Source organism: Hyalella azteca, unplaced genomic scaffold (assembly GCF_000764305.2).
Source record: "Hyalella azteca isolate HAZT.00-mixed unplaced genomic scaffold, Hazt_2.0.2 contig16037, whole genome shotgun sequence".
Classification (NCBI taxonomy): domain Eukaryota; kingdom Metazoa; phylum Arthropoda; class Malacostraca; order Amphipoda; family Hyalellidae; genus Hyalella; species Hyalella azteca.
Window position 1 is genome coordinate 198,815 of NW_025945864.1, and position 17,468 is coordinate 216,282.

Below are 17,468 nucleotides of genomic sequence, written 5' to 3' on the forward strand. Positions count from 1 at the left end.
AGAATTTCATTTATAATGTTAAAAAAATACATATACCAGCAAATAGTCCTTAAGAAGATTTTTCAATTCTGCTGAAAATAAAATCTGGTACTTAGATCATTTGGTTTCTCATTTATGGTACTTATTTATGGTACTTACTCTCATTTAAGTACTTACCATATATGACATGAAATGAATTCATTTCTAACACTAATAAAAACAGAATACTTGAATAAGATTTTTTGAAGCTCCATCATCCAGATTTATTATTGTAGGAAGAGGCAGGTACTCCATGGATGCAGGCACAAGCAACTGAAAAATATAGGGAAAAAGAGGAAATGAAGAAACAATCCTTGTCTATGTGAGAACTTGCAACAAAAGAAGGCTAATGATAAAGTTGCTGTAGGAGGTAAAACAAGGCAGTGAGTTATGCAAACGTTACCCATGACCAAACTGTAAGGAGAATAACTTTTTACCAGGAGTTGGCAGATGCTAAATAAATAACTAAATGAGCAGCAAAATTACAAACAAAATGAATTATTTGATTTTCAAAAATAATAAGGTAAAAAAACAATTGCCTTTTATATTAAATAATGTGCCAAACTGCCTTTACTCAAAGCCCTTCTGCTGGGCTCTGACTCTAATTAGTTTGGCTGAATTTGATCTAGTCCACGCCTTACACCACAGGGCCAAGCTCATGGCTAGTAGCAAGATTCATGGACATACAAAAAATAATTAATTTTAAATCTCCACTTAATCCACAACATTAAATACACTGCACCAATCAAAGCCTCCTTTTCCCATCTCATCTTTTCCATGTTAAATGTATTTCATCTTGTCAGCATAGATTAAATTGGCAAAATAGTGTTTGAGTTCCATTTTCCTTGCATGGGAAACGACTTCTAGTAATCAGTCACAAAAAATTCATTGAAAGTCAAAGCAGTTGTTGTCAAGTGCTTCACTTAATTTCTGTTACAGAACTAGTGGATAGAAAATAGTGATGATAAATCCTTTTTAAAGATTTCATTGTTTAATGAAAGTGATCCCGTACTATCCCAAATTGGAATTTTTACATGGCACAAAACTCTGAGGTCATTAATACAACAGCAGAAAGTTCTCTCATGTTGAAGCAGTCCTTGTGATTCAGCAATCAATATAAATGAAAATTACTCCATTTCCCTTAAGTAGCAACTTTTTACAGTAATAGGAAATAGTGGCAGGAAAATAGTGGCATTTGACTATCTCAACAGAAGACCTAACAGTTATGAAAAAGTGAGCAGGGAATGGGTTTTTATCCATCAATGTGCTACTGTGTGCACACGAGTCTGAGTCTATTTTGTTCATCATTCATATTTCCTCCTTCATTGGTGTATTATTGTCATAGACATTCTGAAGTACTGCTCAGTGACAAGTTCCAGGTAATTACTCAAATTTCAGAAGATTGTTTTGTAAAGAATGTATGCAAAGTATATTTTGTAATAAATTTGCATTTGAACAGAGGTATTGATTTTATGGATTAACTTTAAACCTTTGAGGTCTCAAAAAATTCAAAAAAAAAAATTCTCATATCAAGGTTTTTGCATGGGATGGCAGAACCACTTGAATATTTCATACATTAGGCTGAGACTAGGTTCCTAGAGCAAAAAGGCTCATAGGGAAATACAAAGTAAATGTTTTCTAATTAAGTGTATTTTCCTGCTCATAGTGTATGTTATAGTAAAGCTATTTGAATAAATTTTTAGGTTTAATGACTAAATTTATTATACATACCTCCAAAAAGTTGAAATGCTGCTGATTATAAGATTTTACCTTCTAATTGCTCTTGATAACCTCATATAAATGTTTCCACAATACAAGGCCATGACTCATGAGTCACACACTCATTTTGCTGGTAGCACTCCAGCAACATCCAAGGAGCTCCATGGTTCATAATAAAAGATGAATGTAGTATTTATATTGTTCAATTTAACAGCCAATCAGATGTTGATTCTTCTATTGGTTTGTTCCAGAATTTAACTTACTAATCATAACATTTTCTGATATGTTCACCCAATAAAGTTTATTCTACTTGGTACATATTTTTGATTGACTCTCACACTTGAAATCTCTGAAATTTCCCTTCACTGTCCAGATGTTCTTCTACTTGAAAAACATTGTCTTGCATTTATATTTGTTATTTGATGCTCATGCTGGTTTCAACATACCAGGGGATCTTTATAACAACTTGGGCTATACCTTGTCTCATTCAATTAAGGAATCAAACCATAGGATCCAGTTTTCTTCATTGAGAAAACGATTGGTTGCAATAAATCTCTTATATCTCTTCCAAGAGATACTTCCATCCTAATTTCCATCCTATCATCCAATTAATTTAAAATTGAATGGTCTCCAAACCTTGACATATTGTGGCTATAGGATTTGTTCTGCCTTCTATGATGTGCATTCTGAATTCAAACATACAGCAATCCCTTGATTAGCACGGATTATGAATTTCAGCCAATAATTCTTTAAATAAGGTCCCGTTCCGTAGGAACTCGTGCTGACTACAGTCAGTTTAACCGCTCCTTGTCTCGTTCATAACTCGAATGATCGAGTTCGGCAACGTTCGCCGGTAAGTGCGCCATGCCGGTGCTCTAGCCCTTTAAGCCCTGGTGTGACGAATTCGTCACACAGAAAATAAAAGCTTCTACCGAGAGTAATTAGCTACATGTTTGGAGTCTAGCCGCGAGTGTGACGGTAGCGTCACATGTTGTGAACTCGTTCGAACGACGTTCGATGGAGTAGGCACGTCGTTACTGCCAGTTTAACACAGACTGCGCGTGATCTGAAAAGTAATTCAGATTGTTTTTTCACTTTCGAAACATAATTCAGTGCGTAAAGGGCTAGTTACTCGTTAGCCTTCAACTGGTCAAGATCGCTGCCATATCTACTGCTCACTTTAATCAAACTACATAATTTTCCTTTCCTTTGCTATTTTTCAGGATTCATTATAATTATTTCCATATATTCTTAAGTTTGATTAGCGCGGTTTTGCTTAACACGGTAAAACTCGGGGATTTATTAACCGCGTTAATCAAGGGATTGCTGTACTCATAATTTACTTAAAATGAAAGGGTTTCCATCATGCCTTGGGTTTAGTAAAATTAAGCATATAATGACAAATGGATATTCTTACTATTATTGATGCTGATAGTAGGAAAACAATTTATTGCAATTTCTTCCATTTTGGTGGCCAATGTCCAAATAATTGAAAATGTTATCCCTCAAATATTTTTTAAATTTCAACTTGCATATTTAGGAGGAAAACAATTTCAAAATTGGTTCCTTCTTCAGTAAAAGGATGTTTTTCCTGACCCATAACTTTTACATTGGGATTTCTGAAAAATATGGCAAAAATCTATTTTAAAGCCTGCCAATTTCCAAGTCTTCTCACTCTGCTGTCCACTTTCACCTTGAACATTGGGCCAAGACTGGCTGAGAGTGATTTCATGATTTCAAGTAACTCGGTTCAACCTCTGGTGGCTTAGGCTTATAAATTCTGAACTGTAGCCTATTTTAAAGTGGAAACATCATTTTACTAACAGGTATATTTCTTATCCACTTGAAATTGAAAATAATTGGTTATTTGTGTCATCTTATGGCAATCTTGGTTTAAATATTTTCTTTTACATGTTTTGATTTTCAATCCTCATTGTAATTGTATTCTATACAATTGTTTGAACTGATGATGGAGCTGATAACTTTTTTGTTTTTTAAAACCCAATACAGAAAATGCACAATATCTGTCATTTTGAAATGAAATTGAATAAAAATGTAAAAGCTTAAAGTCATTAATAGCAAATTTTATTAATAAATTTGTTCTGGCAGAACCAAACCTCTAATATACTAGTTGATATTTATAAAATTTGAAAAACTCAAGAATTTGCCATCAAAGCCATAGTTTTCCTATCTAGTTCATTTAAAAGATTCTCTAGGCCTTGGCAGGAATGCAATTGAGCAGCCATCCAAAAACTGTGCAAATAAAATATTTCTAAGAAACACCTGCCATGTAATCTCAAATAAACACATTTATAAGTCTCCTCATTTATCACCAAACTCACCCTATAACATACATACCTTGACATAACTTATTACCTATAACATACCATTTAATAACATATAATAACATTTAATAACATATAATAACCTTTAATAACATTTCATATAATAATGCTACATATGGTAACACAACACAATATACTCTGATATGACCTTGCATAACATAACCTAACCAAACCTAACTTGACGTAACCTAACCTAACTTAACTCAACCTAATCTAACCTACCCAACATATCCTAACTCAATCTAACCTCACCTTACCAAACTTGACCTGAACTAACCTAACCTAACCAACCTAACATAACATAACCTAACCTAACATAACTTGACCTGATCTAACCTTATTTAACTTAAACCTAAAATAATCTGACAAAATAAAGTATACTAATCTGACCTAACCTATCCCAATTAAAATTTTTCTAATATATATATATAAACTGTAACCAATCTTAACCTAATAAAACCTAACATATCCCTTCCCATCCTAACTTTGCCTAACATAACCTAACCTAACCCAATCTAAGCTAACCTAACCTTTCTTAACCAAACCTTACCTACCCTAACCTAGCCAAACCTACCCTAACCCAAAATAACCTAACCTTATCTAACCTAAGATAATGTTACAACATCTCACCATCACTAATAGACAAAATAGAGGTTAGTTATATCAGGTGACCATTTAAATTTACATTCCTGTCAGTAAAGTTCTTCACAATAACCATTCACAAAAATATATCATTATGCAATCTTAAGTCACCATAGTATTTCTCCCCAGCATGATTCTTACTGGTAATTCAAGAGATCAGAAGCTGGCACATAACCTTGACATCCTAAACGAATGCAAGCTAATCTATTGCAAAGTCAAACTCTTGCATCCTACTGTGCATTAAATGTAACTCAGTCACACAATTTTATTTCTACAGACAGGTCAACTCCAAATGTCTCTACACCTCAAAAGCATTTGCAACAATTTGTTTCAAAATGCAGAACTTAATCACTATTATATATGAACTAAGTAATTTTTTATTTGCAGTCTGATGAAATATCTATTCCACCCCAACACCACTTGTGTCTTGCAGGAGCAATAGATGTTATAAGGGGGGCACTATGAGATGGCAAGGAGGCCAGGCAAAACTGCTCTCTGGCCAGTGCCTGGAATTAGGAGTTAAAAATATGACATATGATTATGGCCGATATGCGTGCAAAGCTTGGAACCAGTGGCTTTTGTCTTGGCTGTGAAAAATGGCTATTAGTTTTGTACCCTATTTTGCCCATCTCCAAGTGAAGGGTCAATTCCATGGGAGTTTTGACTTTGATTTCGGATGAGTTATCATGTTTATTTTTTATTTTTGAAAAAAAGTCCTAGTGATGAATAACCTTTTGCAACAGCTCTTGTAGAACACATCTGGAGAAGCTCTTCTGCCTAAATAAAAATTCCCGTGGGATGCTTGGAATGTGCATTTTTTTCAATCCTGGACTTCTGGATGGAACTTGATCTCAGAACAATCAATTTTTTTATTTTTTGAAAAAAAAAAATTCTAAGCAATGCCTAAATTCTTGTAACAACTTGCTATAGAACACATATGGGAAAGCATTTTTGTATAAAAAAGATGTTTGTGGGATATCTTTAAGATGTATTTTTGCCATACTGTCATTTTACATTTTTCTATTCAAATAAAAAAAGTCCAAGTGACTAATTTTTTCAATGGCATCTAAAAGTACACATCTGGAGAATCATTTTTGATAAATAAATATTCCTGTGGGATGCCAGGAAAATAAGTTTTATGGTTATTTGAATCCTGCACTTGGAATGTGAAGGCAACTTGGTATCAGGACAATTTATTGGTTTTCTTGATTTTCTCATATTGAAGTTCAAACAAAGACAATATTTTTTCAATGGCATCTTATAGAACCCAACTTGAGAAGCTTTTTATACTAATTAAAGATTTTGTTGAAATGCCTGGAAGATGCATTTTTTGAGTTTCATAATTGAGCTTTTTCATTTTCTTGAAAAAAAAATTAAATGACATTTTTTCAATGGCATTTCATGGAACACACCTGGGAAATCATTTTTGACCAAATAAAGATTTCTCCAGGATGCATGGAAGATGTACAATCTAAAGGGTTAATAAGGGACTATTTTGAGAATTTTTCATTAATAACTTTTTACCATGAAACATTTCATTAGCAAGTTTGGGCTCATTCCACAGGTCATTGTGAGGGCTATTGTATGGCATCTTCAAAAAAATGCCCTGTGCTATTTGTATGATGCCAAGCGCAGAGAAGCATCCTGAATTATGCCTGGGAATGGGCTAATTTGGGACACTTTAAATAAAACTTAATTAAAAAAACTGAATGGTTTAGTGATCATCATATTTCTTTGGAGAAATAAATCATAGTTTAGGTTAATTACTTATCATTCTATGTTGAATGGTGCAAAATATTATCTATGACATTCTATGCACACTTTTATGATGACCAATAATGCATTAATTTATCATTTAGTGAATTTTTTTCACTCAGCAAGGTACATATAGTCAAAATTGTTTTTTTGTCAATTGATTTTTTTGCTAACTGGAGTCTTTGTGTGTTGCTTTTTGGAGTCTTTGTGTTTTCAAGGGTGTCCAGTATTAACTTGAGGGGGTGTCTCTCAATACCCCATTGTGCAGAAATGGCTGCCATTTTGTTTTCAATTGAAGTACAAAAATTCCGTCAATGAAGTTTTAAAGCAGACACTTGTCAAACTTTTTTCATGCAAAATTTTTTAGAACAGCAAATAATTTTTTAACTACAAACCTAAACAGAAGTAGAATTTTAAACTATCACTTTTCAACATTTTTTCAAGGATTTTTTAGACCTAGTAAATGTATGATTTCATAACTTCCTTTATGCTACATAGAAAGGAAAAATGTTGAAGTTTATGCCACTATTTTTAGATTTGCAATATTTCAATAAGATTACCTGGTCCCTTATTCTGTTTGACAGTACTTTTGCACTTCTGTCAGTCCAGGACTGACTACAAGCAGGACTTTATTTCTACTTGATCTATAGTTTCTCTGCATTGTCTGAAGAAAAATTCCAAACAATGACAAGTCCCTGCAACATGTTTTGGGTGACATTCAGAGCGCCAAAGTTGGGACCATTTCACTGCCCAACAATCAATCTTGAGAAAATTGTCTTATAATATTATATTATATTAAACTTGCACTTTAATGTGTTCTGTCTGACCCTGTTTTTGTTTTTTCTCTACATAACAGAAAGCCTGGGTAATAACAAAAACATGACTTAAATTGTTGCACCAGCAGCCATGGAGTTATGACATTTTTTGGCTGGTGGAACTTTTTGCCAATTCTGAGTTGTGTTTTTATGATGTTTCTTCAAATATCACATAAATTCAATGTTTTAGAGAAAAATGACCACAATGGATCCCAAATATCTTTCGATTTACAAGCTTATTTCCAAGTAACTTTTCATTTAGCATTCAGCAATGAGTTCTTAAAAAACCTAAAGTGGAACAAAAGGTAAAAAAAATTGATTTGGTTACAAAATTTTTACACAGGTCAAACAACCTCATTGAGATGTATAATAATCAACATTTGTTTGGAGGGTCAATTGAGATTTTTTCCAACAATAAAATGATGACTTTTTTATTTTTGCCTTGTAGCTTGCCAGGAAAATGGAAAAAAGTGCTTAAACAGATTTGTAGCTAATAATTTTGCCTACAATTTTGAAATGGAAGAAAACCTCCAAGTCTTACAGTAGCACGACCAGAGCCTCTTGAGTAGGGTGATTTTTAGCAATTTTTTGAGCACCTATGGAGCACTGGAAAAAACCTACAGATCAATTTTTTAAAACATAAATTGTTGGATACAGGAGATTACAACAGACATTTTCAGCTAATATATTAACATAAATTTAACAGTCCCTTTAATAATTATTGAACTTTTTGTAAAGTGTATTTTTATATAAAGTGAATTTTTTATATATGGGTCCAATAAAAAAAATTAGGTGACAAAAGTGTGTCTTGGTCCAATTAACTTGGAAGCAATAATTTTGAACCCTAGCAAAATTGGTTGCTGAGCTAGAGGAAGAAAGTTTTTCAGCTTTAAGTATTGAAAACTTATTAAGGATTTTTCAAAAATAATTGTTATGCACCCAAGTGTTGCCAAGGTGCCTGCCAAATTACAAAAAAAAAATCAAACATAAACTGTGGCTGAAGACAAAAAATAAAAAATGTGCCTGATTTTCATGTTCAAGTTTCTGGGCTTAAACTCCCAATCCACTAAAATGCTCCTTTAGGGCTTATTAAAATTAAAGCCAAAAGAAGTGATGGCAGTCTTGGCAACGGCGCAGTTGAAGATTAATTTTTTTTTGTTCAAATTTTTGCAAGGAACTTCTGCAAAAATCAGCATGAATCAAACTCGTTGAACATGACTGACTTTAGAAGTTGGTGTGCACTTTGATGCTATGGCTTCAAACAATACAAAACTAGTGCAGACTGCAGTGTTTCTAGTAGGTCTGCAGCTTTGTAGCTCTGAGGCTAATGGTAGCTGTCTGTACAAGTTTTAATCTGAGCATTGACGCCAAGGTTATTTTCAGAGTCAAATTTTTAGCAATGGCTGCGATCCCAGTAATGAACAGTCATAAATGGAGGAGCATAGGTTTGTATTTATATGCATGATGCAAAAGTCCTTCCAGTACAACTCAGGATTGTGGGGTAGTTGCATTTCCCCAGGCATGAACCAAAGATGAGAAATGCAATTCTTTGCTTGGTTCACACTCCCTGCAGAATATTATGTTGACAATTTTCCCTCTACTTGTTTCTAGCAAATACTCAAAATGAAAACAGACTAGAATCAACTCTCCTCTGGTTAAAAAACTAAAAATTTTCCATTTTTGAATCTTCTGCCTATCCACATCTTTGTAATAGGTACTTGATATTAAAAACCTTTTATGAGCAGCTGATACCAGCCTAGTTCAGTAGAACTAAATATTTCATTAAAAAAATCCCCCCACTGACATTCACAGCTCTGTTTGTATTTCAGGCTTTTCTGTTTTAATAAGTTAATTATTTTTTTATTTATTCAGAATTCTCATCAAAATTTGTAGCTATAAATGAAAGTAGTAGTCCAATCAATCTTTATTCAGAACATAAATGATCAGAAAATGGTTTGTACAATCACTGAAGCCATCCTTAGTGTGCCACATAACTTCTAGATCAAGACTTATCCAGCCTAGTTTCTCACAACCAAATTTGAGAATAGTATGCACTTGCCACTTTAGAAAAAGTGCCAAACTAATTGAAGAAAAACTTCAAAGCAGTAGATAAATCCATGATTTATGTCAAACTTAATTTACATTTTTGCTTTTTCCTTCACCTGATATTTCAATAAACTTCAAACTTGAATGTGTAGAAACCTGATTAACCTTATTTACTGTTCTTATTCTCAACTTATTCCTGAGTGGGGGATGGTAAGAGAACAAAACCTAGATATGAAGTTTATCATCATGAATGGTTTGATTTTAGAATCAATTAAAAAATTTTAGTCATTAAATAAACATTGATGCAGCAAATGAGGACACCACCCCATGAAAATGCTTGTATTGATTTTCCAAAATCAATAATTAACATCCATATGAAGCTACATCAATAGGATGTGGACTATCTTCAGAGAAAAAGATCATAATAGGCACTACATTTAAATAATTCATACCTCATCGATTGAAGAAAGCATTGAATGTTCATAATAATTATCAATTTTTCTTTGGCTAACTAATAACTTTTAGAACAGCTATTAACATTCTTATCAGCAGGTTGATCATCTTAGTTGCTCCTTGAGCTAGTGTTTCTATTTCAAACATCCTTTCTGTGCTGCTCAAATTTCACTTCTTCAAAGAAACCTTATGCCATGTTAGGTTAAATCAAGACTTCCTTGTTTTCATTGTTTTTCAATTGCAAATTACTTCCTTTTAGTAAATACAGGCACAGAATTTTTGCGCAGCAACTTGGAGATGTAAACAATAAGATTTGCTCGAAGTCGTAGGGCTGTGGAAAGGCCAGGTTTGAAGCCATCTAGAGTACTATGAGGGGGGAACTGTGGCTTCACATTGAAATTTCCAATAGTTTGAAGCAGATCTTCAAATCCTTCAAAGAGAGAGTTTGTTATGTGATACAACCAAATTCTTGTTGTTCCCATTGTAAGAACAGGACGGAGCTCTTTATAGAATGACATTATGTTGATTGAGAACTGATGAGTGTAAATGTTCATTTGACTTGTGAAATGTTCAGTTTTTTGAATTTCAGGATTAGTTGCTGTGTTATATTGGAAAAAGTCCACAACATGAGGAATAGTGAACACAACTGTGAGACGTGGGAAACGATTGGTCCAACGTTTCTTGTAGTTCAGCAGCAACCCAAATATTTCATCCTTTACAGGAACTTGTGGTTCAAGAATCGTGTATCGTCCATTGATGACATTCTGAGCAAATTCTCTATAGAAACCAACTACAACCAGCAGGTCAACAGATGGGTTCAACATCTTGTCAGCACGTTCAAGCAGAGTTGCCATTGTCTGGAATCTCTCTGAAATCAAAGTGACATTCTTGGTCACTTCTGTTGGAGCTGCTGAATCAAACTTGAAAGTCTGATGATCCCCAATGACAATAATGTTGTCACAATCAGCCCAGCTCTGTATCATTTCTGGGCCAGAACCCTGAAGGAAATGTCATAAAAAATATAACATTAAGGATCTGTACAGATATCACCCATAATTTGTAAATGCAAAAAAATGGAGACTAGACACTTGACTACCTACTGTTAACTGTATTCACTATTAACTTCATACTAGCATAACTGGTTTAAAAGTAATTCAATTTTATACTGCTCATGGCACCTTATTTTGTAAGCTTCATTAGGATTTGTTACAATTCAATTGGATATCTGACTTCAGCCTTTGGGAATTTACATTCCTGCCCTCTCAACTCTGACTCAAGTTTGTGTGTCCTAACAAATAAATCTTCAGTGTTTGCCAAATTTGATTCTGAAATACTTTGAGTTTACAGCTTGAAGTTTCATGTCTATTTGAACTTTAGATTTTGAAATTGGTAAAAAAATTTATTTAAAATCAAGTTCCTCAATGGTTTATTAGCTGAATGAGGAAAAGCAACCTCTTTGCCAACCAGTAGTTATTTTTAATCCATCAATTTATCGTAATGGAAAAACTTTATGCCTCCAGACTGACTAACAAGACTGAAACAATTTGTATTATTGGCTCGTAAATTTAAAAGTGATGCATATCATCATGAGAGCATATTTTTGCTTATATACATGTCAATCCTATAGAAAATGCAATATGACTTTCAATTTTTTTCACCCTACAGCACCCACTGAAAATTCTATTGTACCATCTACCTGATTTTTGTGTGTGATCAAAACATGAAGCATGGTGTGCTGATGAAATTTTTTCTAGAACTTTTCCAATTCAAGAACTAGATAGTTGGATTTACTCTTTAGTCTCAATCCTGTGATTTTCAAGCTTTGTGATTGTAAAAAATTACAATTTTTTCATAATTGTCATCTTAACATTAGTTATGACAACATTTATGCATGGAAGAATTTTCCAATTGTCAGACACAACTTGATATCAAGGTAATGTAAAAACACCAGAAAACAACCTGTAACTGCAGCATCAGTAATCAGGAATATATGGTGTCAGGCCTTCATGAAACCCCAAATAATACCTACATTAGAACTCTAGCTTATTTGCACTTATTCTATGCCATTATCCATATGTATATTTTAAATTTACTACTTTTCTACCACTTGAAAGCCCATAAAATTCAAATGAAATTTCCGATTTTTCTAATAAAAGTGGGGGAGATAGATTCGATGATGATAAATAGAATCCAGCAGCAAACTAAAACATTAAATAGAGTTGAAAGATGTATCCAAAGTAAAAAAAGTCTTTATAAAATTGTGTGCCTGACCAATTCTCACAACTTTAGTGCCAGCATACTGTTTACCTTGTTGCATATCAATCAATAAAGTAAGAAAAGATTACTATTTAGGCATCTTGAATAAGAACTTACAACTTGAAGTATCTTAAAGGGATGGCCAGAAAAGTTATAGAACTTTGTGGTTTGCACTCATTAAACTCAAGTAAAAACTGTTACTAATCAAGTTGGAGACAACTGTGAAAAAATACAGAATTTCTGTCCATTGCATACATGAAAAAAATTATTTTCAAATTACTCAAGACTTCAAAGAGAACCAAGTCATAACACAATATCCCTGAAAATGAAAAATATCAAGACAGGGTCATAAAGTATAAAATTGAAGATACTTACACAAGCTACATCCATGCGTGTGATGAGCACCTTTTCCACCCTTGCATGTAGGTCAATGGCAATTTTTTGAATGGCTTCAGGAGAGAGGCGAAACCCATCACTGAGGGTTCCAGGTGGGAACTGCATATGGTCAGCAGCAGACCTAAGACGTTTTTCATTGTCTTTTGTTTTGCTGCGCAGAGTTATGTTCATGTTGTAGCAGAACATTGACTTGGAAATGGACCGGAAGGTATCATTCAACCTCTTGTAGGAAGTCATTATCTGTCTACTGAAATCCTCAAGACGTTCAAAGTCACTTTTTGATAACAGCTTCACTCGTTTTGAGTAATCAATAAAATCAATGTAATTGGGAATGGTGAAGAACAGCTTCAAATTGGGATTGATGGCACGAATCTTATGAGTGAAACTTATGACGTTTTTCTCAATGGCATCTACATTAGGATTGACCATAAACAGTTTCTTTGGACCATCAGTCCGTTCAGTCACAAAATCATTCTGAAGTCCAATGATGATGAGGACGCGATAGGAGGAGTTCAGAGCAATGATAGACCCTGACAGGAGCTTTGAAATACGAGCAGAAGGGAACCATGCTAGAGTGCAGATCTCCTGCATGGCTGGATATGCATCATAAAGTTCCTTGGCCCGCTCATCCCCCACCAGCAGGACTGGCTTGGTGGCCTAGTATATAATGCATGGGAAATCCTTTAGTAAAATGACAGCAATATTTAGCCTTAAAGAATAAAAAGGTTTACCAAAATGATTAGAATGCACTGAAAAACATACATTAGCCTTGTAGAATGAAAAATGTTTTATCAAAATGATCAAAATGCACTGAAAAAGGTACATTACAAACTAATTATCAAATAACAGATCAATGATTTCTAGATATTAATCAAGTATAAATAAAGAAAAAAATTAAGGCTTTAGAAAGCAAATTCAATCAGATGAAACGTTTGAATACTTGTTAATACTGCAACTTCATGTAATGAATGAAAAAAGCTACCTGGAGTCCAGGTCTGGGACGTTTGGTGGAGGGGCCCCCAGTGTCAACAGCTTCAAGAGTACGCTTGGGTACTTGCTTCTCTTGAGGTGCCTGGACTGCATTCCAGGATGAGCAGGTTGCCAGACTGAATGATGGTAAATAATTCAATATGCATCAACCCACAAAATTTTATTTACAAGGAATTTTTCCTCTTGCTTTAATGAATGGTTACTGTCAACAGCAGTAGGAATTTTTGTGCCATTCATCTTACATTCTCTGAGTTTTCCTATGAACATGACAATTCAATATTCCAGTCATTTCATTAGTGTGATAACTATGAGAGTACCACTTCACAATCCAGGAACCATTGCCAGACAGCAACACCAATAACAATTTCCTTCCCACCTCTCCTTTCTGGCAGTAATAATCTTGAGAGTTCGAGCTCTGGTCTCCTGCAGATTGCTGCTGGGCACAACAAGCAGCTTGACAGGCGGCTCAGCCATGGGGATGAGCTGGCACAGAACTGTGTACAGTGTTTCAGTGCTCTCCTCATTACGGTACTCGTTGAACAGACTCAAGCTGTGCATCTCCTAGAACATAAAATAGTATACGTATCATACCTGATTATTTGATAATCCAATTGAAAGAAGTTTAAGAAGTTCATACATTATCAAAGGATCAAACAAGTTGAATGATTCAGTTTCAAATTAAAACTATTAACAATGTATTAACCCTTTCACGGGTAAGTTACCATATATGATCACTTGAAATCGCGTCACAAAAAGCCTCATCACGGCTTCCTGTTTGCTTTTGAGGCATCCTTATAATGCCTCAGTCAATCCCTAATTATCTGACCATCGTTCTATCTATAGCATCAACAGCTGCAAAGTCCACAAATTGAAATATGAGCATTTAAATGAATATTTTGACTCAGACAATGGAATTGACGCTCTTTCCGCATTTTCTTCAAAAGGTGGAAGTATCAATATATATATTTATTTATTTTGGCAACTTGATTAAATTTAATTAAATTAAATTTTTATGTTTCTAATTTTTCATTTGCTTAAACTGAATTTTAATTATAAAGAAGAATTTTGTGTACTGATCGCATTTATTGAATTCTTCAAGTGCGATTTAAACCTTCAATAGGCAAAATTTGCAAAAATTCATAGGAATAAATATATTGTATAATACTTCTTACTTTCTTGAAATGGTTACTGAAATTTTAATTTCTGGATATTTCAATGCTTGCCCGCTAAAGGGTTAAGTCTACATCTTTCTGCACCTACAACCAATATAAGCTATACCAAATCAAAATTATTTCACATATATACTGTCAATGTGGCAAATTTTTCTGTGCTTTCAGCTGGCTTGCTGCAAAAAAATCAGTAATTGTAAAATCCTAAACACTGAACATGGAACCAATTATTTAGAACCCAGTTCCTCACAAGCACTCGGCGAAGATGGTCGGCTGAATGAATGTGCTTGGCCAGCAATGTGGCATTGAAAGACTGTCCTGGGAGGCACAAGACACACTCATGAGGTGACTCCTTCATGCTTGCAGGTGCACTTGAAGCATCATTCAAGCTCACAAGAATATATTCTAAACCTGGGAAGGGAATATATGTAAATTAGGTTTTAATAAATTTACATAATATTTTTTTGTGTAATTAAAAAATTAATTTTTTATAAATGTCAATGAATGCATATAACTAAGAAATCCTAACAATATCAACTGCTACATATATATTGATGATCAAGTACTGACAGAAGGTTTCAAATTTTATCCTGACGTTTTAAAGCTAACAATAACTGGAATCTACTTTTATTTGTCGAAATTGAGGCATCACCTTCACTCACCAAATTTTCTTTTTGATTTCCTTGATGCGGTTTTGGCAGCAGAGGCAGATGTACTAGCAGCTGGACCAACACATTTTCCAGAGGCATTGGCATCTTTGTTTGTGTATGTAGCGTCCTTATGAGTTGCAGTAACATTGCAAGGAATGCTGGTGTTGTTATGAACTACTTTACGGTCATTGGCAATTGGTGTATTTGGATTTTTGGGAGTGCCAAGAACAGTATTGTCCACATCAAACTCAGCCATCTCTGAATCATCAACTTTGAACTCAAATTCGCTGGTGGAGTCCAACTTGTTGGAGGAACCATTTGAATTGGCACTAGATTTTGGTGGAAGCTCTTCCTGGGGCTTATCTTGGTCCCAATCTGTGGCTGAGCTACTTTTCACTGCACCCATCACTGCAGTGATCTTAGGAGCAAATTCTGACTCTGTTCCATGGCCTTCATTAACTTCCTCAAATTCCTAGGGAACAGATTCAGAATCAAACAAACTATCAACAGCATGAAATGACAGATTCTCAAAAGCCATTTAATTCTAAATGGCTTATTCTAAATGGCTTAATGGAGTTCTCAGCACTTATGCCCAAAAACTATCTTATGTTACAACAAAATTGTAACAAATAATGAAAGAAGTCAATACTATATTCAAGGAAATATTTATCAGGAATATTCACAAATAATTCTGGCAATTTACACACTATCCTATTCATGATCACTAGTATTAATTTGAAATTGCAAAGTTCCTTGGTTAAATGTCATTTTCTCCAATTACTTCAAGAGCAGGTTGACCAGATATGGTGGTCTTGTCTACAGCTCTGATGGTGCGCTCAACACGTTCAGTCCCTTGGCTGCTGCTTAGTGAAGGCCTTATTAGCCCCCGGCCACGTCTTCCTCTTGCGACCATAGTTGCCAGGCAGGCTTTTTTTCCAAATCTAACACAAGAGACAACACAAATGAGGAAACCAGAATATTTCACAAATCATTTCATTGTTAATTTTCCGCAAGAAATCTATTAGTCTGGGAGGATTTCATTTGGATTAATTTCAAAATGTCATTATATAACAAATATTTGATATTGATATCTCATACTAACAGGACAGCTTGATTAGAAAAATAAGATATCTTGGCAAGCTATGAGCTACATAAATTTACTCAACAATCATTATACCTACATTCAAGAAACATTATATGATGATAACTATCATGGAAAACAATTTTCAGTCACTTGAGTTAGTTCTGACAAACTCAAAACCACTAAGGTCTTGTAAGGAAATAATTTTTCAGAACCACTAAGGTCTTGTATGGAAATAATTGTTCAGAGCCACTAAGGTCTGGTATGGAAATAATTTTTCAGAACCACGAAGGTATTGTATGGAAATAATTTTTCAGAACCACTAGGGTCTTGCATGGCAATAATTGTTCAGAACCACTAGTGACATGTATGGAAATAATTTTTCAGAACCACTAGTGTCTTGTATGGAAATAATGAGTCCGTATTTCTCAGGATAAATCAATCTCTGCTTTGCTTTTCCTTCTTAGCGCATTTTCTCATTTATGGAAAAAATGCACTATTGTGCTAGTTATGTTCATCCATCTGTCTGTCTGTTCGTGACTTCACATTTTTGTCGATGAGAAAATGCGCTCTCTGTCACTCACTGCAGTGAGTACTGAGTTAAATGATTTTTTTGATAAGACTAAGTGGGTTACCAGCCTATGGCCTGCAGTTCCCAGAGACTGCCAGTTATGGCTTAAAGGCAGGTTGAAAATATCTTTGCAAATTTAATTATTTTAGTAATCCACCCCACTTTAGGGATATATTTGATGACCATCCCTTCTAGATGAAAATTCAAATTAATTCTCATTTCTCAAAAAAACATTTGTTCTTTAAATTCAATGAACCTGAGGATGGCTGTTGCCTTCTGGAAAACTTAGTATGAACACATTATTTGATATAATTGGCAGTCATTGCACCACTAATAAACATGCATAAACTAAGGTTGAAGGTCAAATATATATACATAAACTTTCCATTGACTTTCTCAGAGGGTTGGCATTGATTAAATCAAACATATTGAATCATGTGATTAAATCATTTGACTCTTTATAAAAATCATGATTTTTGGGATAGTGTCGATAGTGAGAACCACTATCCTTGACTGAATTTCGGCTCCAGTAATGTCTAGTCTTGCATCCATGTCACCTTGA

The 17,468-nt window shown here is 34.2% G+C and overlaps 1 protein-coding gene across 1 annotated transcript; it reads right to left on the minus strand.

Annotated features, from left to right (window-relative positions):
- Positions 1-9,206: 9,206 nt before the first annotated feature.
- LOC108678768 lies at positions 9,207-16,195 on the minus strand (the record flags this gene model as incomplete). Its single annotated transcript, XM_047884712.1, is given in 7 exon segments — positions 9,207-10,791; positions 12,425-13,102; positions 13,428-13,551; positions 13,812-13,996; positions 14,855-15,015; positions 15,267-15,726; positions 16,036-16,195. Coding segments are annotated over 7 exon segments (2,493 nt in total). The 3' UTR covers positions 9,207-10,038.
- Positions 16,196-17,468: the final 1,273 nt, after the last annotated feature.